This window comes from Oryza sativa, chromosome 4 (assembly GCF_034140825.1).
Source record: "Oryza sativa Japonica Group chromosome 4, ASM3414082v1".
Lineage (NCBI taxonomy): Eukaryota > Viridiplantae > Streptophyta > Magnoliopsida > Poales > Poaceae > Oryza > Oryza sativa.
The window spans coordinates 13,265,663-13,292,584 of NC_089038.1; the positions used below are offsets into that span (position 1 = coordinate 13,265,663).

At 46.6% G+C, this 26,922-nt stretch overlaps 1 protein-coding gene across 1 annotated transcript; it reads right to left on the minus strand.

Moving 5' to 3' along the window:
- Nucleotides 1-392: 392 nt before the first annotated feature.
- On the minus strand, nucleotides 393-17,237 carry LOC136356181 (uncharacterized). Its single transcript, XM_066309766.1, has 3 exons — nucleotides 15,366-17,237; nucleotides 13,673-15,089; nucleotides 393-793 (listed from the first exon to the last, which is right to left on the minus strand). Exons 1-3 carry the CDS (start codon nucleotides 17,235-17,237, stop codon nucleotides 393-395), a joined length of 3,690 nt encoding a protein of 1,229 aa, XP_066165863.1.
- Nucleotides 17,238-26,922: the final 9,685 nt, after the last annotated feature.

The following is a 26,922-nucleotide window of genomic DNA, read 5'->3' on the forward strand; positions in this document are numbered from 1 at the left end:
GAGGCCACTGTTCTTGCAGCCTGGTGCGCGCCACATAGCCCCTGGTGTATTTCCTTTGCCATTTCTTCGCCTTCGGCAAAAGAGATGCAACGAAGTAAGGGTTGAAGTACCCCAGAGCGGTAAAGCTAACCCGAGACCATCTTATACTTCGTGGCACTGAGTTGCAAACGCTTCGCTTCTACTTTGTCTACCGGAAGCCAGCCAGTTTCAAGGTGTTTCACAAATGGGGTTCGCCAGTCATATGGGTCTTCGCCCAGTTTCTCTTGGTCGATTGTCATGACTTCCGAGCTGTCCATGTGCACACTTGGAGCATGTAGGACTTCGAAAAAGATGTCAGGCGAATGCGGGCCACCACAACCAGCGGATTTCGCCAGGGCATCTGCTTCCTCGTTCTAGTCTCTAGGCAAGTGTTCGACCGTTATGTCGGTGAAGCATTTTTCCATGGACCGAACAGCCTCCAGATACCTCTTCATTCCGTCTTCTTTTGCCTCGAAGGATTTGTCAACATGGCCTGCTACCAACTTGGAGTCAGTTCGAATTAGCAGGCGCCGGACTCCTAGTGCTTTCGCCTTTCTTAGGCCCAGGAGAACGGCTTCGTATTCTGCTGCATTGTTGGTTGTGTTGAACTGCAATCTCGCTGTGTACCGAATCGGCACACCATTCGGCGAAAAGAGGACTGCCGCAACGCTTGCCCCCTTGTGCGACCACGAGCCGTCAGAGCACATCACCCAAAACGGGTCGTCGGGCTCGGGGTCAGGGGCAAGTACTGGTGTCCATTCAGCTACGAAGTCAGCTAGCATTTGAGACTTGATAGCAGAGCGTGCAACAAAATGCAAATCGAACGGGGATAGCTCTGCCGCCCACTTGCTGAGCCGTCCAGTGACTTCCTTGCCTCGGAGTATTTCGCCCAAGGGTCGGTGAAAAGAGGACTGCCACAACGCCTGCCCTCTTGTGCGACCACGAGCCGTCAGAGCACATCACCCAGAACTGGTCGTCGGGCTCGGGGTCGGGGGCAAGTACTGGTGTCCATTCAGCTACGAAGTCAGCTAGCACTTGAGACTTAATAGCCGAGCGTGCAACAAAATGCAAATCAAACGGGGATAGCTCTGCCGCCCACTTGCTGAGCCGGCCAGTGACTTCCTTGCCTCGGAGTATTTCGCCCAAGGGGTACTGTGATGGGACTATGACTTTGTGGGCCTAGAAGTAGTGCTTAAGCTTGCGCGAAGCCATTACTAGAGCGTGTCACACCCTGAAAATCATAAATATATAAATTGTTGTTTAAATGGAATTTTTAGAATTTATTTTAAAAAAGCCTAGAAGAGAAGATCTTTTTTTTAATTAATAAATTCCAATATAAAATGGGGCCAGATAAAATTTCATTTAATACTTTGCTTAATTCTATAATTCCTAGATTTTTCTGGGATTTATTTGAGCTAAGGAAGTATTTTTAATAAATGGAATTGCATTTAAGGAATAATTTAAATTGAAAAATGTTTTAAAAGTCTCTTTTGGCTTTGGGCCGAAAGTCGGCCCAAAACCCTTCTCTCTCTCCTCGGCCCAGCCGGCCCAGTCCGCAGCCGCCCGCGCCCGCGCGTCCGCCCGCTGACAGGTGGGGCCCGCCTGTCAAGTCGTCGTCTTCCTCGCGTCGGCCGCCGCCCGAAACCCTAGCGCGCCGCCGCCGCCGTTCCTTTCCAAATCCGGCCGCCCCTTTCCGTTTCCGGCCGAATTGATAGAGGGGAAATGATCCTCGGGATCTCCTCTACCTTTTCTCTTTTGGAAACATCGGCTAAATCGGTTTGGAATGTGTTTGATTCGAGTTCGAATCGGATCGGCTTTCCTCTCTCCGAACCCCGAAGTTTCCTTCTCGTCGCCGGCCGCCGTGGGCCTTCGCCGCCGCCTCCTAGCCCCTTTATAAGCTTCCCCGGTGTCTCCTCTACCCGCCGCCACCCTCGCCTTCGCCTCTCGTCGCCGGAAGAGCCCTAGCGCCGTGCAACCTTGCGCCGCCGTCGCCGCCGTCGCTCCAGTCGTGCGCCGCCATCGCTCCAGCCGTCGCCGTCGCTCGGGAAGACCGTCGTCGTGGTCGCCAAGTCGTCGCCGTCCTCGTCCGCCCCTTCGCCGTCGCCGAAGACCGCCGGAGCACCGTCGCCGTCGTCAACCCGAAGTTTGCCGCCGCTTCCTTCTCGTCGCCGTCGCCGTCCGTTGGTCTTCCGCCGTCGCTTTGGTCGCCGGTGAGTTCGCCGTGCCGTCCGCTACCCGTTGGTGTCCTCCGTTTGTGCCGGAGCGCCGCCGTTCGCCGGCGAGCGTGCGCCGTCCGAGCCGTCCGAGCCGCCGAGCCGCCGCCGCCGGTGGTGACGTCATCGCCGACGTCATCGTCGCCCTCTCCCGTGAGCCGGTCGTAGACCGATTGATCTCGGCCGTCCGTTTTGGATCAAGTCGATCTCGGCCGTCCGTTCGTGTGAACCGCCGCCGTGCGCCCGGTCCACCGAAACCCTAGCCGTTGACGCAATAAATCCTCTTTTCCTTTTCAAAAATAATTCATTATTGCGTCATAATTCAATTAAAATCAATTTAAGTGTTTTAATCCGATTTAATCTTCAAAAATTCATAACTAATTCATCTTAGCTCCGATTTAGTTGGTTCAAGTCTCTAAATTTTTCTAAAATTGAGATCTACATGCTAAAAATATCCACATGTACTGTTCATGCTTGTTTATGTGCTGTTTTGGTGATTTTGCTTCTTTTTGTTTAGATTCCGTCGTTTCCGGAGAGTCCGTTTTCGCCGGAGAAGAGTTTGAAGAGTTCCAAGGCCAGCAAGGCAAGTCACACAGATCCCAAACAACCCTTTGAGCATGTTGATCCTATTTAAAGCTACTGTTTCCATTCAACTATTGCATTTATTTTCGAATGTCATTGGGTGGAATTAACCTATTGTTTGTTATAGCCCTTTTGTTCTTGATTACTTTATTCCTTGATTCCTTGGGTTATTATAATTTGACTAGTTGAGCTTTATTTATATTGGTTCAACTAGATATTAGATATAATTGCTTAGCCTTGCTTAGAAACATTAGCTCACTATTGGGATAACTTATGACTCACTATTATTTAATGATGGCTTAATGATAGTTCACGATGGTCAATCGTGATTGGTTAATTAATTATTTGCCAACTAAAATCTGATAATGGTGGGTTGTGAGCACATGGTTTTGATGGTCGTGCTCATGACAATTAAGAACCGGTTCACGAGTTTCGGTTGTGAAACATTAACCGTGCCAACCACAAGCCAGCGTGGGCAACGGCTTTATCTTTTGTATAGCATGGTTCATTGCGGGGCACCAGACTGAGAAGTGGCGGAGATAAGCCCACGTGGGTCGCTGGGGAGTCCATGCCTTGTTTTTAAGGGGGTGATTATGATCCAGGAAGGTGCGCTGCAGTGGATTGTGTTATGCAAGGGGTATTATCACAACTCCTTTCCGAGATACCGTGGTGGTATTGAGGCACATGGTGACATGATGTGGGGTTGTCTTGTGGGTACAGTGGTACACCTCTGATCAGAGTAAAACTATTCGAATAGCCGTGCCCGCGGTTATGGGCGGGTCTAACAATGTCTTTCGTGATTAGTCCCACACTTCTCACCATAGTAAATGATGCTATAATTAGTAATAATTTGATTCGCTCCTGGTTTGGAATGGTACATTCCTGGTTTGGAGATAGAACTGTGCAGCCGGGATGGTTGTTTAGAATGGTTGGGCCTATACAACAGGGTATGTTGTATAGCGTTGGATTAATATTGTTTAATACTTACTGTTTTATTAAATTCTCAAATGTTTGTTAAATGCTGCTTTTGCAAATGAAACCCTACTGTGCCATCCTTTGTTATCCTGTGCACTTGCATATTTGCTGCGTGGCTTGCTGAGTATGTCATATACTCACCTTGCAATCATTCATCAGAGGAAGAGTTCTTCAGTGAGGCTGATGGTGTGGAGAATTAGGTGTAGCCTTGGTCAAGCTGCCTGTGGAGTGGAGCCGTCTGCGCCGTTTATCTTATTTTCCGCTGCTTAGATCTTTATTGATTGAGAGGAACTATCTACCTCTGTAATGACATTTTATTCGCTTATTAATTAGAGTAATAATTGTACTCTATTATCAATTTGTTATTGTGTGCCTCGGCTGATTCCTGGACGAGGGTTCACACACATGTAAGCGTTTGGAATTTTGGATAGAAATTCCGGGCGTGACAAGTTGGTATCAGAGCCCCCTTGACCCTAGGTTATGCCAAATGGTTACCCATAGAAGCCCTCTAAAAATATTGGAAAAGTAGAACTGTTCTTCTCCCTTTCTCTTTTAATTAAACCAAACTAATGGCACATGCACTTCATAATCTCTTTTAATGGTTCTCATTAAAAATTTATTCCAGTGTTATTAGTACTGTACATCTATTACTGTACTAATGGCTCATTTACCAGCAAAAGTTTTACAATGTTGTTTTATTTAATCTTGCTACAATAAAATAAATTTAGCATGTTGATTTTATAACTTTCTTTTATTTCTTTTGAAACCTGTATTCAAAAGTACAAAACTTGTGACCTTGTTTCCAACTGTTTCAACCTATCTTGCAAGATTGGTTTACTTTATTTACTTATCTTTTACTTTGAATTTCTAAACTTTATTCAAATTAATCCAAAAACTTGTGCTATTAATTGGATAAATGTCTTAACTCCCTCCTTTCACTTGTCTTTAGATGCCGCGCTACAAGCCTGAGTACCTGTTTGGTGTTGAGGGTTTTGTCCAGGAGTTGCGTACGATGTCCTTTGTCATTGGATTTGGGACTGCCCCTTTTTATGCCCAGATTCCTCATGATCGTCATGAAGAGAAGTGCCGAGTCAAAGTCACCTTGAACAGTAATAGTGAAGATATCCCCTCAGTGATGTTCGAAGCTGTAGGAAGAAACTACATCCATGCATGTCAGGAGGTGGCAAGGATCGCCATAGGAGAGCTACAGTGATCAGTTGGCCGACACGGAGTATCGCTACCATCCTCGTCAACCACAGGGAAGTGACCGTGGCGTTACCTTGAGACTGAAGGAATTGAGAATGATGCTACCACAAGGCATTTGGTCGAGATGCTGTGGGCTATGGATGAAAGTCGTGCGGAGACTGTGTTAGCAGCTCAAGATCGTGAAGACCGGAATCGTGGTAAGATTTGCAAGCTAGAAGACAAGGTGGATTGTTTGGAGAAGGAACTAGCCGCATTAAAGGGAGAAGCACCGCCGCAGAAGGCCAGGATTCGTCTCACCGCAAGGAAGAGAGCTCTATTTGTCCCTCGCTATCAATTGGCGCCAAAGGTTCGTGTGGTGGAGAAAGAAGTTGCCCCAACCCTAGCAGATCCTCCGGTCATCATCATAAGTGATGATGAAGAAGAAGAATCCAAGCGCAACCATTCCAAGATTGAGTGGGTAGCAACTCAAGATGATGAAGACGAGCCGAATGAGCCTTCAATCGACCTCCGATGCTCGGAAGAACTAGAGTGACTTGTTAAGTCGTTGTCTTAGATCGTTGTGTTAGTTTGCTTGCTTTAAGTTTGGTTGTGTGTGTCTCGCATGTGATTTACATCAGTGGTGGGATGTAAGTGCGTGCGTTTGTATGCTTTTGAGTGTTAGGAAGTTGGTGAGTTTAGTGGTGTGAGAGTCTCTAGTTTGTAATAATGAAACTCAGTTAAGATTAATAAAAGTTAAAGTAATTCCCTGTCCTAAGTAGTTTCCCCGGTTTCTCTTCTTGTGCCCTGTCCATGCCAGATGGTGAACACTCGCAGCAACGGGAATGGCCCCAACAACCCCAATAACAACAACAATGGAGAGAATCCCACTCTTGCTCAAGTTCTTGCTCAACAGACTCAGTTAATGAACATGATGATGCAGCAACTTCAGAATCAGCAGAACCAGGGAAATAACCATGCACCTCCCCAGAACAAGTTAGCAGAATTTCTTCGTGTGAGGCCGCCTATTTTCTCTAGTACCACTAATCTTGTTGAAGCTGGTGATTGGTTGCATGCCATAGAGAAGAAGTTGGATTTGCTTCAGTGCACTGATCAGGAGAAGGTCTCATTTGCATCACATCAGTTGCATGGCCCTGCCTCTGAATGGTGGGATCACTTCCGTCTGAACAGGACTACTGCTGAACCTATCACTTGGCTTGAATTCACTGCTGCTTTCCGGAAGACGCATATACCATCGGGAGTGGTGTCTCTCAAGAAGAAGGAATTCAGGTCGCTCACTCAGGGATCTCGCTCTGTTACGGAGTATTTGCACGAGTTCAATCGTCTGGCTCGTTATGCTCCGGAAGATGTGCGCAATGATGAAGAGCGCCAGGAGAAGTTCTTGGAAGGACTTAATGATGAGCTTTCTTACCCACTCATGACTGGAGATTATTCTGATTTCCAGAAGTTAGTGGATAAGGCTATTCGTCAGGAAGACAAGTACAACCGCATGGAGCAGAAGAAACGCCGGATTGCTCAATTCAAGACACAACAGGGGAATAATCAGAAGCCGCGTCTTACTTTAGGACCCCAGTCCGTGCCACAGGGAGGTTCTTCGTCTGTTGTTCGTCCGCAGCGTCAGTTCTTCAACAACAATGCTGGCAACAACATCCGCAATCAAGCTCCACGTCCTGTTGCAGCTCCAACACAGCAACAACCTGCCAAGAGGGAGCAAGGCAGCAAGCCCGTGGTGTGTTTCAACTGTGGAGACCCAGGACATTATGCTGACAAGTGTCCGAAGCCCCGACGCGTGAAGGTTGTCCCTGCTCAGAGCAACTCTACTGTACCAGCATCAAAGGCCCGTGTTAATCATGTTGCTGCTGCAGAAGCTCAAGATGCTCCAGATGTGATTTTGGGTACGTTTCTTGTTAACTCCGTTCCTGCAACAGTGCTTTTCGATTCTGGTGCTACACATTCATTCTTATCTATGAGTTTTGTGGGAAATCATGGGATGGAAGTAGAAGATCTTAGACGTCCTTTGATGGTTAGTACCCCAAGTAATCAAGCACTCTCTTTGCAACGTAGCCCCTCGGTCAGAATAGAAATTCAAGGAATACCATTTCTGGCCAATCTTATCTTGTTAGAATCCAAAGACCTTGATGTCATCCTAGGGATGGACTGGTTAGCCAGACATAAAGGTGTGATAGACTGTGCTAACAGAAAAGTAACTCTCACCAGCAATGATGGTCAAGTTGTAACTGTTCATGCATTGTCTTCTGAGTTTTTAAGGTCAAGACTGAACCAAATAACTTTGGAAGAGATTCCTATAGTCCGGGAGTATCCCGATGTGTTCCCAGATGATTTACCTGGTATGCCACCTAAAAGGGATATAGAGTTCAGAATAGATTTGGTACCAGGAACAACTCTGATCCATAAGAGACCTTATAGAATGGCAGCCAATGAGTTGGCAGAAGTCAAGAGGCAAGTAGATGATTTGCTTCAGAAAGGATACATCAGACCAAGTTCATCACCATGGGGAGCTCCGGTTATTTTTGTGGAAAAGAAAGACCATACCCAGAGAATGTGTGTGGACTATCGTGCACTAAATGATGTGACTATCAAGAATAAGTATCCACTACCCAGAATTGATGATTTGTTTGATCAGCTTAAAGGTGCTACTATTTTCTCCAAGATAGATCTTCGATCAGGGTATCACCAGTTAAGAATCAAAGAGGAAGATATACCTAAGACAGCTTTTACCACTAGGTATGGATTGTTCGAATGTACTGTTATGTCTTTTGGACTTACCAATGCCCCCGCTTTCTTCATGAACTTGATGAATAAGGTGTTTATGGAATACCTAGACAAGTTCGTGGTGGTCTTTATTGATGACATTCTTATCTACTCCCGAACCAAAGAAGAGCATGAAGAACATCTTCGCCTTGCACTAGAGAAGCTACGAGAACATCAACTGTATGCTAAGTTTAGCAAGTGTGAATTTTGGTTGTCTGAAGTGAAGTTCCTTGGTCACGTCATCTCAGCCGGGGGAGTTGCCGTTGATCCCAGTAATGTGGAATCCATAACCAACTGGAAACAACCGAAGACAGTTTCAGAGATCCGCAGTTTCCTAGGCCTCGCAGGGTATTATCGGAGGTTTATAGAGAATTTTTCCAAGATTGCTAAGCCCATGACACGACTGCTTCAGAAAGATGTAAAGTACAAGTGGTCAGAAGAATGTGAGCAGAGTTTTCAAGAGTTGAAGAATCGCTTGATATCAGCTCCTATTTTGATTTTGCCTGATCCAAAGAAGGGTTTCCAAGTGTATTGCGATGCATCCAAACTTGGGTTAGGTTGTGTTCTGATGCAAGATGGGAAGGTGGTTGCCTATGCATCTCGTCAGTTACGTCCGCATGAGAAGAACTACCCTACTCATGATCTTGAGTTAGCTGCAGTAGTTCATGCATTGAAAATTTGGCGTCATTATCTTTTCGGTACTCGTACAGAGGTATATACCGATCACAAGAGTTTAAAGTATATCTTTACTCAGCCGGATCTGAACATGAGACAAAGGAGATGGTTGGAATTAATTAAGGACTATGACATGAGAATTCATTATCACCCGGGAAAGGCTAATGTTGTAGCAGATGCTCTTAGCAGAAAAGGCAATTGCAATGCTACGGAAGGACGACAGTTGCCATTGGAATTATGCAAGGAATTTGAAAGATTAAATTTGGGAATTGTCAGTAGAGGTTTCGTTACAGCCTTAGAAGCGAAGCCCACTCTAATTGATCAAGTTAGAAAAGCCCAAATTAATGATCCTGATATTCAAGAGATCAAGAAGAATATGAGAAGAGGAAAAGCTATCGGTTTCTTGGAGGATGAGCACGGAACTGTATGGTTGGGTGAGAAAATCTGTGTCCCCGACAACAAAGATTTAAAAGATGCAATTCTGAAAGAAGCTCATGATACTTTATACTCCATTCACCCTGGTAGTACTAAGATGTACCAGGATCTCAAGGAAAGATTTTGGTGGGCAAGTATGAAGCGTGAAATCGCAGAATACGTAGCAGTATGTGATGTTTGTCAGCGAGTCAAGGCAGAACATCAGAAACCTGCCGGTTTGCTGCAGCCTTTGAAGATTCCTGAATGGAAGTGGGAAGAAATCGGTATGGATTTTATCACTGGTTTACCCAGAACGTCATCGGGTCATGACTCTATTTGGGTGATAGTCGACAGACTTACCAAAGTGGCTCATTTCATTCCGGTAAAGACAACTTATTCCGGAAGTCGCTTAGCGGAATTGTATATGGCAAGGATTGTGTGTTTGCATGGCGTCCCTAAGAAAATAGTGTCTGATCGAGGCAGTCAGTTTACTTCAAATTTTTGGAAGAAACTTCAGGAAGAGATGGGTTCTAAATTGAACTTTAGTACTGCTTATCATCCGCAGACAGACGGACAGACCGAAAGGGTGAATCAGATTTTGAAAGACATGTTGAGAGCTTGTGCTTTAGACTTCGGTGGAAGTTGGGATAAGAATCTACCTTATGCAGAATTCTCGTATAACAACAGTTATCAAGCTAGTCTACAGATGGCTCCTTACGAAGCACTGTATGGTCGAAAGTGCCGCACTCCGCTTTTGTGGGATCAAACGGGAGAATGTCAGGTTTTCGGGACGGATATCCTAAGGGAAGCAGAAGAAAAGGTGAAAATCATCCAAGAAAGATTGCGTGTGGCTCAGTCTCGACATAAGAGTTATGCCGACAATCGCCGCAGAGATTTGAGTTTTGAAGAAGGAGATTATGTGTATCTTCGTGTCACGCCTCTTCGAGGAGTTCATCGTTTCCACACCAAAGGAAAATTGGCACCGCGTTTTGTGGGACCTTATAAGATTGTCAGTAGAAGAGGAGAGGTTGCTTATCAGTTGGAGTTACCTCAATCTTTGGCAGGAGTCCATAATGTGTTCCATGTTTCGCAATTGAAAAAGTGTTTAAGGGTACCTACCGAAGAAGCTAATCTTGAACAGATAGAGGTCCAAGAGGATCTGACCTATGTTGAGAAACCAATCCGTATCTTGGAAATAGATGAGAGAAGAACCAGAAATCGAGTTATCCGTTTTTGCAAAGTCCAATGGAGCAATCACTCGGAAGAAGAATCAACTTGGGAACGAGAAGATGAATTGAAGTCAGCTCATCCGCATCTGTTCGCCAGTTCTTCCGAATCTCGAGGATGAGATTCTGTTTAAGGGGGTAGGTTTGTCACACCCTGAAAATCATAAATATATAAATTGTTGTTTAAATGGAATTTTTAGAATTTATTTTAAAAAAGCCTAGAAGAGAAGATCTTTTTTTTAATTAATAAATTCCAATATAAAATGGGGCCAGATAAAATTTTATTTAATACTTTGCTTAATTCTATAATTCCTAGATTTTTCTGGGATTTTTTGAGCTAAGGAAGTATTTTTAATAAATGGAATTGCATTTAAGGAATAATTTAAATTGAAAAATGTTTTAAAAGTCTCTTTTGGCTTTGGGCCGAAAGTCGGCCCAAAACCCTTCTCTCTCTCCTCGGCCCAGCCGGCCCAGTCCGCAGCCGCCCGCGCCCGCGCGTCCGCCCGCTGACAGGTGGGGCCCGCCTGTCAAGTCGTCGTCTTCCTCGCGTCGGCCGCCGCCCGAAACCCTAGCGCGCCGCCGCCGCCGTTCCTTTCCAAATCCGGCCGCCCCTTTCCGTTTCCGGCCGAATTGATAGAGGGGAAATGATCCTCGGGATCTCCTCTACCTTTTCTCTTTTGGAAACATCGGCTAAATCGGTTTGGAATGTGTTTGATTCGAGTTCGAATCGGATCGGCTTTCCTCTCTCCGAACCCCGAAGTTTCCTTCTCGTCGCCGGCCGCCATGGGCCTTCGCCGCCGCCTCCTAGCCCCTTTATAAGCTTCCCCGGTGTCTCCTCTACCCGCCGCCACCCTCGCCTTCGCCTCTCGTCGCCGGAAGAGCCCTAGCGCCGTGCAACCTTGCGCCGCCGTCGCCGCCGTCGCTCCAGTCGTGCGCCGCCGTCGCTCCAGCCGTCGTCGTCGCTCGGGAAGACCGTCGTCGTGGTCGCCAAGTCGTCGCCGTCCTCGTCCGCCCCTTCGCCGTCGCCGAAGACCGCCGGAGCACCGTCGCCGTCGTCGACCCGAAGTTTGCCGCCGCTTCCTTCTCGTCGCCGTCGCCGTCCGTTGGTCTTCCGCCGTCGCTTTGGTCGCCGGTGAGTTCGCCGTGCCGTCCGCTACCCGTTGGTGTCCTCCGTTTGTGCCGGAGCGCCGCCGTTCGCCGGCGAGCGTGCGCCGTCCGAGCCGTCCGAGCCGCCGAGCCGCCGCCGCCGGTGGTGACGTCATCGCCGACGTCATCGTCGCCCTCTCCCGTGAGCCGGTCGTAGACCGATTGATCTCGGCCGTCCGTTTTGGATCAAGTCGATCTCGGCCGTCCGTTCGTGTGAACCGCCGCCGTGCGCCCGGTCCACCGAAACCCTAGCCATTGACGCAATAAATCCTCTTTTCCTTTTCAAAAATAATTCATTATTGCGTCATAATTCAATTAAAATCAATTTAAGTGTTTTAATCCGATTTAATCTTCAAAAATTCATAACTAATTCATCTTAGCTCCGATTTAGTTGGTTCAAGTCTCTAAATTTTTCTAAAATTGAGATCTACATGCTAAAAATATCCACATGTACTGTTCATGCTTGTTTATGTGCTGTTTTGGTGATTTTGCTTCTTTTTGTTTAGATTCCGTCGTTTCCGGAGAGTCCGTTTTCGCCGGAGAAGAGTTTGAAGAGTTCCAAGGCCAGCAAGGCAAGTCACACAGATCCCAAACAACCCTTTGAGCATGTTGATCCTATTTAAAGCTACTGTTTCCATTCAACTATTGCATTTATTTTCGAATGTCATTGGGTGGAATTAACCTATTGTTTGTTATAGCCCTTTTGTTCTTGATTACTTTATTCCTTGATACCTTGGGTTATTATAATTTGACTAGTTGAGCTTTATTTATATTGGTTCAACTAGATATTAGATATAATTGCTTAGCCCTGCTTAGAAACATTAGCTCACTATTGGGATAACTTATGACTCACTATTATTTAATGATGGCTTAATGATAGTTCACGATGGTCAATCGTGATTGGTTAATTAATTATTTGCCAACTAAAATCTGATAATGGTGGGTTGTGAGCACATGGTTTTGATGGTCGTGCTCATGACAATTAAGGACCGGTTCACGAGTTTCGGTTGTGAAACATTAACCGTGCCAACCACAAGCCAGCGTGGGCAACGGCTTTATCTTTTGTATAGCATGGTTCATTGCGGGGCACCAGACTGAGAAGTGGCGGAGATAAGCCCACGGGGGTCGCTGGGGAGTCCATGCCTTGTTTTTAAGGGGGTGATTATGATCCAGGAAGGTGCGCTGCAGTGGATTGTGTTATGCAAGGGGTATTGTCACAACTCCTTTCCGAGGTACCGTGGTGGTATTGAGGCACATGGTGACATGATGTGGGGTTGTGTCTTGTGGGTACAGTGGTACACCTCTGATCAGAGTAAAACTATTCGAATAGCCGTGCCCGCGGTTATGGGCGGGTCTAACAATGTCTTTCGTGATTAGTCCCACACTTCTCACCATAGTAAATGATGTTATAATTGGTAATAATTTGATTAGCTCCTGGTTTGGAATGGTACATTCCTGGTTTGGAGATAGAATTGTGCAGCCAGGATGGTTGTTCAGAATGGTTGGGCCTATACAACAGGGTATGTTGTATAGCGTTGGATTAATATTGTTTAATACTTAACTGTTTTATTAAATTCTCAAATGTTTGTTAAATGCTGCTTTTGCAAATGAAACCCTACTGTGCCATCCTTGTGTTATCCTGTGCACTTGCATATTTGCTGCGTGGCTTGCTGAGTATGTCATATACTCACCTTGCAATCATTCATCAGAGGAAGAGTTCTTCAGTGAGGCTGATGGTGTGGAGAATTAGGTGTAGCCTTGGTCAAGCTGCCTGTGGAGTGGAGCCGTCTGCGCCGTTTATCTTATTTGCCGCTGCTTAGATCTTTATTGATTGAGAGGAACTATCTACCTCTGTAATGACATTTTATTCGCTTATTAATTAGAGTAATAATTGTACTATATTATCAATTTGTTATTGTGTGCCTCGGCTGATTCCTGGACGAGGGTTCACACACATGTAAGCGTTTGGAATTTTGGATAGAAATTCCGGGCGTGACAGAGCGTAAGCAAGCTTTTCCATTTCAATGTACCTTGTCTGCGCTCCTTGCAGTGCTTCGGAGACGAAGTAGACCGATTTCTGTCTGGACTCTGTTTTTTGGACGAGTGCAGCACTGACTGCCACCGGCGAAGCTGCCAAGTATAATAGCAGTTCGCTTCCTCGGGGTGGGCTTATCAGAACTGGCGGGCTTTGCAAGTGCTGCTTTAGCTCGTCGAATGCTGCTTGGCACTCTGGTGTCCAATTAAACTTTCTCGCGTCCCGGAGGGTCTTGAAGAAGGGCAAACCTCTTTCGACCGCCTTTGAGAGGAATCGACTGAGTGCCGCGATTCGGCCTGCAAGCTTTTGTACTTCATGTATGCTTGACGGAGGCTTCATTTGCTGGATGGCATCGATTTTCTCTGGATTCGCCTCGATCCCTGTTTCGGAAACAAGGAAACCCAACAACTTGCCTACGCGGACGCTGAAAACGCACTTCTCCGGATTCAGCTTTATACCTGCCACGCACAAGTTGTCGAATGTCTCCTGCAGGTCGATCGCATGGTCGAAAGCCTTGCGGCTTTTTACGACGATGTCGTCGACGTAAGCTTCCACGTTTCGCCCCAACTGCTTGCCAAGGACCTTGTACACCAGCCTGGCGAAGGTTGCTCCTGCGTTCCTCAAGCCGAAAGGCATCCTGAGGTGACAAAATGTGCCGAATGGAGTGATGAAGGATGTTTTGGGGATGTCGAGCGGGTTCATGTGGATCTGGTGGTAACCGGAATATGCATCCAGGAAACTCATGAGCTCGCATCCAGCCGTTAAATCTACGAGCTGGTCGATTCGCGGCAAGGGAAAATCGTGTTTCGGACATGCCTTGTTCAGGTCTGTGAAATCGACACACATGCGCCATTTGCCATTTGACTTCCGCACCAGCACTGGATTCGCCAACCACTCCGGATGGTCAATCTCTTGAATAACCCCCGCCCGGAGTAATTTTTGTACTTCGGTCTTCGTCGCTTCTTGGCGATCGGCAGACATCTTGCGCAACTTTTGTTTTCTTGGCTTAATATTCGGCTTGACTGCTAAGTGATGCATGATGAGATCCGCCGGGACGCCCCCCACTTCGTCAGGGCTCCAAGCGAAGATATCGATGTTCTTTTTGAGCACCTCTAGTATGCTCTCAACTTCTTCTTCGCCCATGTCGCCACCCAGTGATACGAGCTTTGTGGGGTCGGCATCATTAATCTGCACTTTTGTTACCTTGCCGTGAGGGGTGGGCTTCGGCGTGTGCTTCGGCCGCTCATGCGGTTCGGTCTTAACATTGTGCACTGCTCTGTTGATTATGGCTAGATCACATTTTGAAGCGGCTGAAGGCTGAAGCCCCTTGACTACTATCACCCCTGTTGGGCCAGGCATCTTGAGCTTGAGATAATTGTGGTGGGAAATGGCTTCGAGCTTGTTCAGGGTTGCACGGCCGAAGATGGCGTTGTAGTTGTATGGGATGTTGACGACGTCGAACAGTATTTGCTCTTCGCGCCTATTTTCTCCCGAGCCGAAAGCTATCAGCAAAAGTGCTTGGCCAAGAACTTGCACTGCCTCTCCGCTGAACCCCCGGAGCGACGTTAGTGCCGGTGTAAGAGCTTGGGTTGGCAAGCCCATCTTAGCATATGCTTCGGCGTAGATCACGTCGGCCGAACTCCCTCCATCGACCAGGATTCGTCGGACTTCGAAACCGGCTATCTCAGCTGAGATTACTAGTGGATCTTGATGCGGGAACAGGACTCCTTCGGCGTCTTCTGGCCCGAAAGAGATCAGCTGGTTCACGTACTGTGGCGCCCCTTCACCCGCCGAAGTGATGCTGTGGACCATGCGGATCTGCATCTTCCTCTACCGTTTCGACAACTGGCTTGGCGGGTCAGCTCTTGTAATCACTTGGATTACCCTTCGTTGTGTATCTTGGCGTTGTTTGGCTGGGGTTGTTTGCTCCTGAACTGCTTCACGGGGTGCTTCGACAGTTGTTCCCTGCTGCGGCCTTGGGTCTTGCACGTTGCCACGTTGCCTAATGTTTCGGCATTGCTCCGTGGTGTGCGAAGAGCGTCCGTGAAAGGCGCAGTAGAGGTCTTTTCGGACCTTCTTGCGGGCTGGCTGCTGATGGTTGCTTGCTTGCTGGGTGTCGAACTCCTTGCGGAGGGCTTGCACTTCTTCGACAGCCATCACAGCCTTGCCCGCCCGATCTGTTCTGAACTTTCTCCAAGTCATGGGGGCTTGGCCTTGCCTTGGCGGCTGTCCCTGGATCGCCGGCTGAGACTGGCGAACAGAGAGGGGAGGAGGTTCGGCAATTTGAACTTGCGCTTGAGCTTGAGCAGCAGCGACGGAGGCTTTATCGTACTCAGCTTGTATAGCTTGTCGTCGCTTAGAATCCTCCTCACCCCTTGCGAACCCGTCAATGATGCGAAGCGGGTGCTCGAGCGTCTGCGGCTCCTTGTTGACGATTTTTCTTGTTAGTTCGTCCTCAAGCAGACCAGCCGATGCGGCGTTTATGACCGACGCCTCGGTTATGTCTTGAACTTGGCACCGGGCTTGCGAGAAGCGACGCATGTTCTCCCTTATGGACTCCCCCGGCCTTTGGCGAATGCCAAGAAGGTGTTGCTGCGTCTTCGGCTCCTCATAGGTGCCTCGAAAGTTAAGGACAAAAACATCGCGCAATTGCTCCCATGAGTAAATGCTATTGGCTGGTAAATTGAAATACCAAGAACGGGCGATGCCGTCTAGAGCGAGATGTATTACCTTCGCCTTGGTATTTTCGTCACCATGAGCTGCTTCGATCGCTGACTCGTAGATGGAGAGGAATTCCTTCGGGTCAGTTTCACCCGAATAACGCGGGACAGGTGGGAACTTGAACTGGGGCGGGATTGGACGAGTCTTGATTCCCCCACTCAGCGGCAGCCCCTTTTCGCCTCCCGCCCTGTTTACCGCACCTTGCTGCGGGTACGGAGTGGCGAAGGGCGAAATCGCTGCTTGTGCGTAGAGTTGGGCCGTGGCATTCGACTGCCCGGCTCCAACTGGTTGTACTTGTTGGGCCGCCATGGATGGGTCAAAGATTGGCTGCGACCACATCATGGCAGCTTGGATTGGTGCTTGGTTTGTTCCGAAGCCTGGGGTTGGAACTTGCTGCTGAACGGTTGGCACCTGAACAGTGTTGACGAAGTCGAACTGCGGTCCTTGACTCGACGGCGAAGGTCCGGAACCTGGCTGAATTGGTGGCAACCAATTGGGCGCACCTTGACTTGTATTCCCCACCGGGTGAGCCGATGGGGTTGTGCTTGAAATGTAGTGGGATTGGTTGAGTTGCTGAAGGAAAGCTTGGAGTTGCGCCTGCAGAGCCGAAGCCCCTTCCGCCACTGATTGTGGCGCTTGGCCAGGTGGTTGATGCTGCCCGGCGAAGTACACCGGCGGCTGTGCGGCTAGTGGCGGAGAGGACTGGGTCACCACTTGCGGCTGGACTTGAGGTGGGGCATAGCCTGCCGAATACTGAAGGATTGGAGCCGACGTGGCCTTGGTCCGCCTTGTCGTCTCGTATGCTTGTTGTTGTTCTTGCATTTGGCGAAGCATGTCTTGGAGCCGTGTCATGTTCTGCCGCATGGCTTCTATGTCGGCTTCGGCTTGCGCTTCGGGGTCCAGGCTGATTTGGGCCTGTACAACAGTGAGCGCAGTTGGCGCCGTTGGCTGCGACGGGGCGGCTTGAGGCACCACCAGTTGGTTAGTCGAAAGGATCTCCGCCCTGGTCTGGAGTGCCCTTGCCGCCGCAGCCGCCTTCGCCACGTCAGCCGTGTTCGGCACTTGCACTGAGGTTGCTGGGGCCGAAGACGGTTGTGATGGCGCGGGGTCCGAAGGCGGCTGTGATGGCGCTTGTGCTTCTCTATCTTCGGCCACGGACGCCGAAGGCTCTGCTCCTTCCTCGGCGGCCATGTCCGGTCCGGCGTCGCTCTCCTTCCGCCTGACAACCTTCTCCTTCACGACCCTCTTCGGTGGCATTCGCTCTGAGTGGTTTCGCTCGGAGTCCCCATGGTCGGCGCCAGCTGTTGTCGAAACGACAACCGCATACGTCGAAAGACGTGGTTACTCAACAGTGGTTGGAAAAATGAAGTGTACTAAATTTTGGATTTCCCTTGGGATCCCCCCATTACATGGCCCTAGGGGACTATTTATAGCCCCATTACAGGTTCTTACTACCAGGGTTTAGGTTGCATAGGGGAATTTACATGATTACCCTTACAAAAGGGATATTTACAGGGGTACATAATGTTATAGGGGCTCATGGGCCCCTGATGGGCCGTCTGGCGATCGCCGGCCTGATGGGCTGGAGGGCTTCCTCAGCCCTCGCGGGAGCGATTTGTCAAGGCGAAGTCATCCTCCTTCGGCAGACAGTCTTCGCCTTGCACCCTTCGCCTAAGACGCCTTTGGCCTGGCGCTACTCTTCCCTTGGGCCATTCTTGCTCCATAGCCTTCGCCATGGGTTTCGGCAGGTTTGGTCGAAGGGCCTCATGCCATCCGCCAACAATAGGCTAGACTTAAGTGGGATTAAAATGATTGCATATTACCTTCCCTTTACCATAGTCATATGTAGTATCGATTTTATATCTTTTTTTTGCCTTGTGCTTGTCCCAGTATTGAATAAGTGGTTTGTCGCGCATAGTATAATCTATGGTTGGATCCAAATTGTCAGCTCGTAGCTTCTCCCAGTACCATAACTGCAAGAAATACAATTGAGTAAAAACAATTTGTCTTTGGTTGGTACAAAATAATATTTGTGCAGTTGCATTACCCGCAAAAGTGGTAGGTTTCCTTCAAGATTGACTCCTTTTATTGTTGAAATATTTTTAATGCTTTTCATTAGGTGGTTTAAATTCAGGCTTGTCCAGTTAATTGCACTGATTGCATTGACATCCTCCACAAGATTTAGGTATGCCGAGCTTACATACCTTTGAGTAGTTGGGCACAGGAAAACACCGATCACAAAGAGCACGAAACGATGAATGAAATTGTCGTCATGTATACCTTTGTTTGTTTGAAAATACTCTTGCAGAGATAATTTTATATGTGCCCCTTGCTTAGATGTTGTCTTGAATTCATCAAACAAGTCCCTATTCTTGGTCTGTGGTGGTTCAAATATTTCTTCTCCTTGTGATGGCAGGTCAAGCAAATGTTCAGCGTCCCTATTGGTTAGACTCAGATAGCTACCTTGGATTTTGAATGCTTCAGCCTTTGTATCGAATTGGTTTGCAATCCACATGCACAAAATACGGTGTACATTTATCCTATGTATCTTCAGCAATCCTCCGAAGCCACATTTGTGTACAGCTTCTCGTTGAGGAACACTGAAGGTTGCGATGAGGTCATAAAGGGCATGAATAGAGCATATCTGTGTGGTCTGGTTGAATGAAATCACAATGATTCAATGAAGACACAATGTAAATTGTAATGTAAATTGTAAATAGAGATAATCCCTTATATGTCACTAGAATTTAACCAGTTCCCCTGTATGCCACTCAAAATAGGCTTCTCCCTTATATGCCACTAGTTCAAGTTTTTCCACCCTTTTATGCCACTCCCATCATTATAGTGTTAGTTGACTGTTAGTCAAAGGTTAGTTTCTTTTAAATGACCAATATGCCCTCTCAACTAAAAAATGTGTAAACTTCGAAAAATCATAACTAATTTATTTTAAATCCTTTTTGAGTGAATAAAATTTTGTCAGAACCAGTGAAAAATTCTCTTTATATTAAAAATATTGTTGGAAAACTGCATGTTTCATGCTTACATTGAAAATTTATTTGTGATGGTAATGGCTAAAATTGCATGTGATGCAGAAAAAAATCAATTTTTATATGTTGTATCCAGTAGCTATATTAGTACTAAAATACCTATTATTGGTTGTATACTAATTCTAAAGGGCAAATGCGTCTTTTTACAAAGAAGTTAATGGTCAACTGACGGTGGACTGACGACAATGGCATAAAAGGGAGGAGAAACTTGAACCGGTGGTATAAAAGGGAGAAGCCAATTTGAAGTGGCATATAAGGGAGCCGGTTAATTTAGAGTGGCATATAAGGGATTCTCTCTTGTAAATATGATTGAATAATTATTACAATATTATTTTAGGAATCGTAGAATAATTGTTGTAGATACATATTGAACTCTGCAGCTTAATGAGCGAGCAAATACTTGCACTTACCTGTTGCTTGCACAACCGAATGTTTTTTTTTATGAATTAAATATTTAGTCCGTGTCTTTCCGGAGCTGGTCTATTAAAATTCTAGGTTTTATCTTTCCACCGCGCATAGAATAAAGGACCCATATTATTTTAGGAATCATTTGTAGATTGAGCTAACCGGAGATCTTTTCTAGGCTTGCAGGAGTTTGGAAACCATCTTCCTGTGCTGGAGGTTGACAGGCTTTGGTCACAACATGTTGCTGAGAATGTGACATGCTAAGCAGGCAGTAATCATCAGTACAATGGGTGGTGTTCAAATGGCAATACATTGGAGTCTGTTTCCTTTTCTGTAATTTGACCAACAATATCAGTCATGTGGTAGTAGTACTAGTAGTAGTGGCCGAATAAGACAGTAGCAACGACATGAAGTATGAACTGTGAAAATATGTTCCGATTCAGGATTAATTAGGTGGGCCAGCTAAAAATGAAATTGTATCCTGAGATTCTGATATCTTATTGTTTGAACTATTGATTGAATTATTATTGCTCAATCTGGATATAGGAGTACATCATCTGAATTCCAAGAGGGATTTTTATTCCTCTAATTGTATTTGAGCTTGTACTTTGCAAGAGCTAACATACGATCTGTTACTGGGTTCGTACTGAATTTATATTTTTCCTCTGCACGCACATGATATTTTTCGATTGTTCAGACATGGATAATGTGCTTTTCTCAACTTCTTTTTTTTAAAAAAATGGAAGATTTGTGAATTGGATTGTATCTTGGACTTTTGCATGGCCTTGGACTGCAGTTTTAAAATTCTCTTAATTTTTCCACAAGAGTTTGTCATTTGCTTGCCCAATCAGATCATTCAAGGCCAAAGAAACCATTTGCAAAAGAAAAATTTTTATTAAAATGTTGTTGATCTGACGGCCAACAGTGCTGTGCTTATTGTACCATGTTCACATTGTAAATCGTAAGGTCATTCACGTACAGTCGTATATATACATGACAAATGAGTTTTGGAAATTGATTAGTATACAATTTGTAACTTTCTTTGCACGTAGCATCCGAATAATTATCATTTAAATTATATTTATCGTAAAAGATGCCCTTGTTCTAAGAACAGACTATTGCAGAGAAGGAACTGCTCTGTTATATCAGTAATAACAGGATATTGCGCTGCACTGGAAAATTCTACTCTGAAGAGATGGACATAGTTCAGCCGAGTAGCAGTATATGAAAGATGATAAAATCCCAGGTGATGTGATGAAATCACTTCAAAGGAAAAGGAGAGCCAATCTCTCGGCATCATGCCCTGTAGATGAAAGGGATTTGTGGTTTTATCATCTCAGTTTGTATTTCGATATGTCTGCACTCCTATAAAATTCATCAATATGTCTGAAATAAACATCTGTCAAAAGCTCAAATTACAAAGCATAAATTTTTGGTTCCCGAACAATATTTGTTATTTCCAGAAGAGCTATCGAAATTCTGAAGCATCTAAATACTGCACTTCCATCTGGATGTTGGCATGCAGTTCATGTAGTGGCAGCAGTGTCAACCATCGTTTCCAGTCTTCCCCTTCAAAAGCATCATCAGGACAATCACAAGCCTGCATAATTAATTCGCCTCTGTTAGCATCTTATTGATTAATTCATCAGCTCCAGCATCAAGTAGCAAGCAGCACCAACAAAACAAATCCGTATATACTTCTGTAAACTATATTCTGTACAAACCCCTATATACTTTTGTGACAAGTGTTATATTTGGGAGAGGTACTTACATTTCAGTCGATTAAGCCTAAAATCAGGAATTGTTCATTAACTGGATTATATACTGGCTTCAGAGCTTAGCTTCAGGTTTCATATAAAAGAGGAAATCAAATGCTAACTTCACATACACCTTCTTTGTTGAATATGGGCATACTAAATTAAACAGTAGTTATATGTGTGCATATGGGGATCATGCACACCAACCATAAGTAATGTAGACATCGATTCACACCAAATCTGAGTCAAAAATAAGCAGGAATTAGGGACCTGTTATACATACCACACACAGTTCGCTTACAGTGTATTCAATGGTTTCTTCTATTCCAAGAATCACTGATTGGCCTCAATCTCTTCTTTGACGGGGCACCTTTAGAAGTAATCACCTCAGGATCAAGGACTCTCGTCCTGTGGGGTTGGTTACATGCTGAATAGTGCGCTGGCAAAGGACCAAACGGCCACTCTTTATTGGGGTTCACCGAGTCTTCCTCCATAATACTCCGAAAGAAATTTCTTACCTTTTCTGCCTTCTAAGATGATTTAGAGGCTATAAATAAAGCAAGACTACTCATGTTTCTCAGGTCACGGTAACAATCCATCTGCTCAGACCACACATGAGTGTTGGTACTTCTATCTGACTCAAATGCCGCTTTCACATCCATTGTCCACCTTACCATAACACAACAATGAGGAATAGTGCCGACACCAAGAAACTTAAGAACAGCACAAACATGAGAGCAAGGGATGCCGTCACACTCCAGCTTTTTGCAATCGCAATTGGCACTATTCATCGATTGCTCCTCAAAAGTACACCACACATGAACCTGCACAACATTGTTGTCTTTTGATGCAACGGTAAACACACCAGCACCATCTTGTCTTGCCACATTGAAAACTTCCCACTCATATAGCTTCCTTATCTCTGCCCAGACCTTCTTGAACATGGCCGGCATGTAAATACGTGCCGCACTTTTCTCTAGTGGGTCAGCACATATTGTAGTGAACGAGACAGACTGCGACGCTCTCGCATCCAGCACGGCTTCATTCCTACGGATACGTGACAAGCAAAACTCATAGTGCTCAACCAAATCGACCAGCGACATCTTTCGATCAAGATGCCTATGCAACCTTGAGTTCAAAGACTCGCTCCGTTGGTTGCTCCGCATTCCAAGGAAGCGTGTCCCTTTCATATATGCAGTGGACCACTTCTTCCTTAGCTCGTACATCATGCTTATCCATAAGTTATTTTCATTGAATCCATACTTGGCCTTATACTCAACCCAACATCTCTCAAAGTCATCAACATCCATAGCATCATAAAGGAATTTCTTAAAATCTGCAAGCTTTTGGCGACGGAGGTGACATTTCATGTTCTCCTCAATGTGCCAACTACACAATCTATGATCAGTATTGGGCATAACCTTTGTAATTGCCTTCGCCATTGATGCATCCCCATCAGTGATCAATGATTTCGGATGTTTTTGGTGCATTGCCTCCAAAAGAGTTTGTAGCAGCCAGACATATGAAGAAACAGACTCATTTGACAATATACCACACCCAAAAATAATTGTGCTGCGATGATGGTTAGCTCCAACAAAAGGAACAAATGGAAGACTGTACCGGTTCACATGGTATGTACTATCAAATATTACCACATCACCAAATGCTTCATAGTCAAGCTAGGATTGACTGTCGGCCCAAAATAAATTCCTGAGACGACCTTTTTCATCTATACTGTATCTAAAGAAAAAATATGGGTCTTGTTCTTGCTGAGCCATCAGATGGTTCACCACGAGATCAGCGTCCCTACCTTTAAATCTCTTCTTCTTGTACCGGGCAAAAAAATTGTACAAGTCTCGCATTACGAACCCAACCTTATCATACCCACCATGATTCTTCTCCATTACTTACATTATTTGACATGTTCGAAGCCCGCCAACTCCAAGCTCAACGGCCTCAGCTTTTTGAGCATCATTTACCTCGCGATGAGATCTTAAGAAAGCTACCAGGTCAGGGTTAGCAAGTCTATGTGAATGTCTAGCTTCAAAACCTGATACAAACCACATTCCGGTCTCTCCATTGAGCTCAATTTCAAGCATTGCCTTACAGCCACAGTGGGTCAACGCACGTGGCTCCCTTTTCCTATTGGTTCTCTCAAAGTTTTTTAACGTCCTGTAACCTTCACATGAGCAATAAAATCCCTTCACATGAGCAATAAAATCACCTCCAGAACACTAGCTCGGTACCACTAAATCGCTTCACTTTGTCCCTTCTAATGCTAAAACCTTTACACCTTGCATATTCATTGTAAAACTTGTAACCATCTTCCTCGCTTCTAAAAAGCTTACTAGCAACCAAGTTATACTCCTCCATCTCCTCCAAGCTAACTTCATCCTCATCCATTGTGTAACACTGTTAATACACAGTAATAATACACAAAGAGAACAAACATATCAGCATAAATAAAATATAGGTTAACATCTTGCGTTTCATACATCACTTACAAAAATCTTTACAAATTTGCAAGTCTTCACATAAATCAAGTGTCTACAAAGACGAGATTTTTCACACACAGATCACAACACAATTCGAAAATTGCATGTAAGAATTATGATAAAAGTGATATAACTTTGCGAAAAACATCCTGCAAATTACAAAGTAATAAAGGCTTGATAGACTATTGGCAAATATTAAAACAAATAATTTATGATAACCTATGATATAAACGTTCGATGGAACCAGCTTTATTACATATATGGATAATACCTTAATTTAAACCAAATTTAAGTTGCACAATTTGCACCTCTGCTACATTAATTTTACATAGCACACTCATCCAGCTATATACCTAGGATTAATGCGATTCTAGTTGCAGAATGCAGATTTTCATCCTACTTGTCTCATCAAATACAACCTAGTGTTCTAAGGCAGATCTTCCAAAACAAAGTCAATCAACAAGATAAAATCTCACCTCTTTTTCATAATGAGATAGTAAATTTTCATGTCGACATTAAGGTTAAGCACAACAAAAATTGCAGAACAAAACAACCATTGCATTAATTAATCAATACAATCGTACCAAATTTAGGTCAGCGTCTTACCAGGAGCACTCCAGTGGCTGCAGGGCAGGCAGGGCAACCAGGACGGAGATGGGAGGCGTGGGGAGGCTGCCGGCTCGACGAGTGCACTCTCACCGCCGTGGTTTGGGCAAGGAACAAGCTGTGAGAGGTCGGATGCGGGAGAGAATAGGCTAGGGCTGGAGGCAAGGCGCTGGGGACGAGGGAGACGCCGGGCGCGTGGAGGATCAGCTTCTCCCGGCGCCGGAGGAATCAGTACGGAGGCGCCGGCGGGCAGCGACGCCGGAGACGCGAGAGGAGTCGGCGCGGGAGCGATGTGCGCCAGGGGCAACGACGCCGGAGACGCGAGTTGTATCGAGAAGAAGCGGATGACGACATCCACAGAAAAAGCTAATGAAGGAAAAATAACCCGGGTGAAATTAATTCTCTAATTTAAATGACCAAAAAGCCTTTTTCAGACTCTTACCTAATACCAAAACTACCCTTGTATATACTGGTAGTATATACTAGCAGTAGAATGTACCGTAAAAGTGCTGGGGGTGAGGGACCTACAGCTGGTGCATTAACCTCTTTCTTTAGGCTTAGATTTTTAAGTCAATTTATTGGCTTATATGATTTATAAGCCGGTGGATTGAATGTCCTATGTTTAACGGTGGAATCATGCATCTACCTCATATAAGCTAAAAAAGCTTCTCTAACTTAGCTTTTGGCTTAATAGTGTTAGAATGGCTTATGGCTTCAGAAAAGCCAAACAAAAAAGCCGCTTATTTATTTAGGCTTAAACTTTTCGACTTATAAGTTGGCTTATAAGCCTAAACAAAGAGGGCCTAAGCCTGTCGCATATATAAATTATTTTCGCATGCAATTTACGATAGCCATCTCTACAAATTAGAGTTGATTATATTATTATTTTGAATTGTTCTCCAAAGAATTTGTTTCCTGATTAACACTAGATGCATATACGTCGCAAAGTCTAAAGAAAAACTTCTCCTCTCGCGTCATCCTCCCCGGGCAACTCGGGAGGTGACGCCGTCGCCGCCTTCTTCCCCTTCAACGCCTCCTCCCCCGCCTCACCGCCGCCCGCGCCCGGCGGCTGGGGACATCGCTCGAAGCAGCAGCGGCTGTGCCCAGATCTGCGCCGTGGCCGGCCGGATATGGGGGAGCAGCAGCCGGCGGCGGGGAATGAAGGTGGCGGCGGCGGGTGGTGGCAACTGCGGCTCGTTGGCGTCTGCAGCGGCGACCAGATATGGTCGACGGCTGGCTGGCGGCGGTTGGTGGTGATTACAGCTGCCAACGGCGGCAGGTGACGGCAGCGGCGGGCTGCAAGCGAGGCGGGGGCTGGTGGTGAGGCGGCTGCTGCTATGGTGACTGCTAAGGCGGTGACGGTGGGGGCGGCTGCTGGGGTGGCGGTTGGCGACGAGTCGACGGCTACGGTGAGGCGGCTGCCGAGGCGGTGGCTGCTGTGGGGGCGACTGGCGAGGAAGCGCCTGCGGTGGGGGCGGCGGAGTCTGGCAACGGCGGCGGCAGCGGCAGCTGGCAACGGTGGCGGATGCTGCGGCGGGAAAGGCATTGGGCGGCGGAGAAGTAGGAGGAGTCCAGGGGGGTGCGAACGCGGTGTCGCCGACCGGAAACGGGCGATGATGGCTGCGAAAGAACAATGGCGGCGGCGGTGAAAGCAGGCATGGCGGCTTCGGACGGCTAGTCGAGGGCGTGGCAGAGGGCTACATCTAGCTGGAGCGGTAGCGTTTGGAGGAGGGGTTGGAGACTAGCTTGGCGTAGAGAGGCGCAGCCGATGGCAGCAGAGGCCGGCTCGACGCGAGAGGCGTGGCCGATGGAGGTAGGCCAGATTGGCGCGAGGATCATCCGGTGGAGGAGGCCGGCTTGGCACGAGAGGCGCGGCCGGCGGTGGAGGAGGCGACCTCGGTGCGAGGAGGGGCTGCCGGTGGATGTGGCGTGGTCTTTGGCGCACGAAGGCTGGCCGATGGGGGGCGCCGGTGCAGTGGTCCCACATGTCGGCAAAGGTTGAGTGGTGGTGGAGCATCGGGGCGTCAGCCGTGGATTCGCAGGTGGTGTGCAGCGGGTGAAAACCCAGTCTAGCCTTGGCCGGACCGACAACGATCATTTATTCCCCCTCCTGAGGGCGTTGTCGTGCTGTCTCATCCCTCAAAAGTGGTTGCCAGGCGAAAGCCCAGTCTTGGCTCCTTTGAGCCCCGACAGATGGCGGCGGCGGTTTTTCCGTCACTTCTCCTCTTAAAGACGTCGTTTTGGCATCCCCTAGCCGAAGCCGCTCGATCGATTGGTGCAAGCATGCTCTAGGAGTTAGCTTTGTGTTGGTTGTGAGGGTGTTCTTTTGGGCGATTTCGGTTGTGTGCCTTTGTAGGTCTAGCGGCGGTCGGTCACGCTTAGCGGCGACCGGTCCGGTGTTAGTATTCTCCCAGTCTTGTGTGTTGGCACTGTCGGTGTGTGGGAGGTGGTATATACTTTTTCCTGGTTACTACTCTCTCCAGGGTTGTAATCTTGTAATTTTTTCCTGCTCTATCAATATAACTTCGCACCATCTCGTGCGAGTCGTTCAAAAACATAGAATTTGTTTCTTTTTTCTCAAGTTAAGATTTGATTTTCAAAGTTACAATAGCTTTTAAAATGTTCCAGACGC

What these genes read in the sequence shown, in the direction of transcription:
- LOC136356181 (XM_066309766.1), bottom strand. Translation starts at nt 17,237, where the DNA reads ATGCCACCGAAGAGGGTCGTGAAGGAGAAGGTTGTCAGGCGGAAGGAG. An exon ending in AGGAGTTCGACACCCAGCAA is followed by an intron (nt 15,090 to 15,365) that starts GCAAGCAACCAT and finishes TCGAAACGGTAG; the next exon opens with AGGAAGATGCAGATCCGCAT. An exon ending in CGTTTTCAGCGTCCGCGTAG is followed by an intron (nt 794 to 13,672) that starts GCAAGTTGTTGG and finishes CTCAAATGCTAG; the next exon opens with CTGACTTCGTAGCTGAATGG.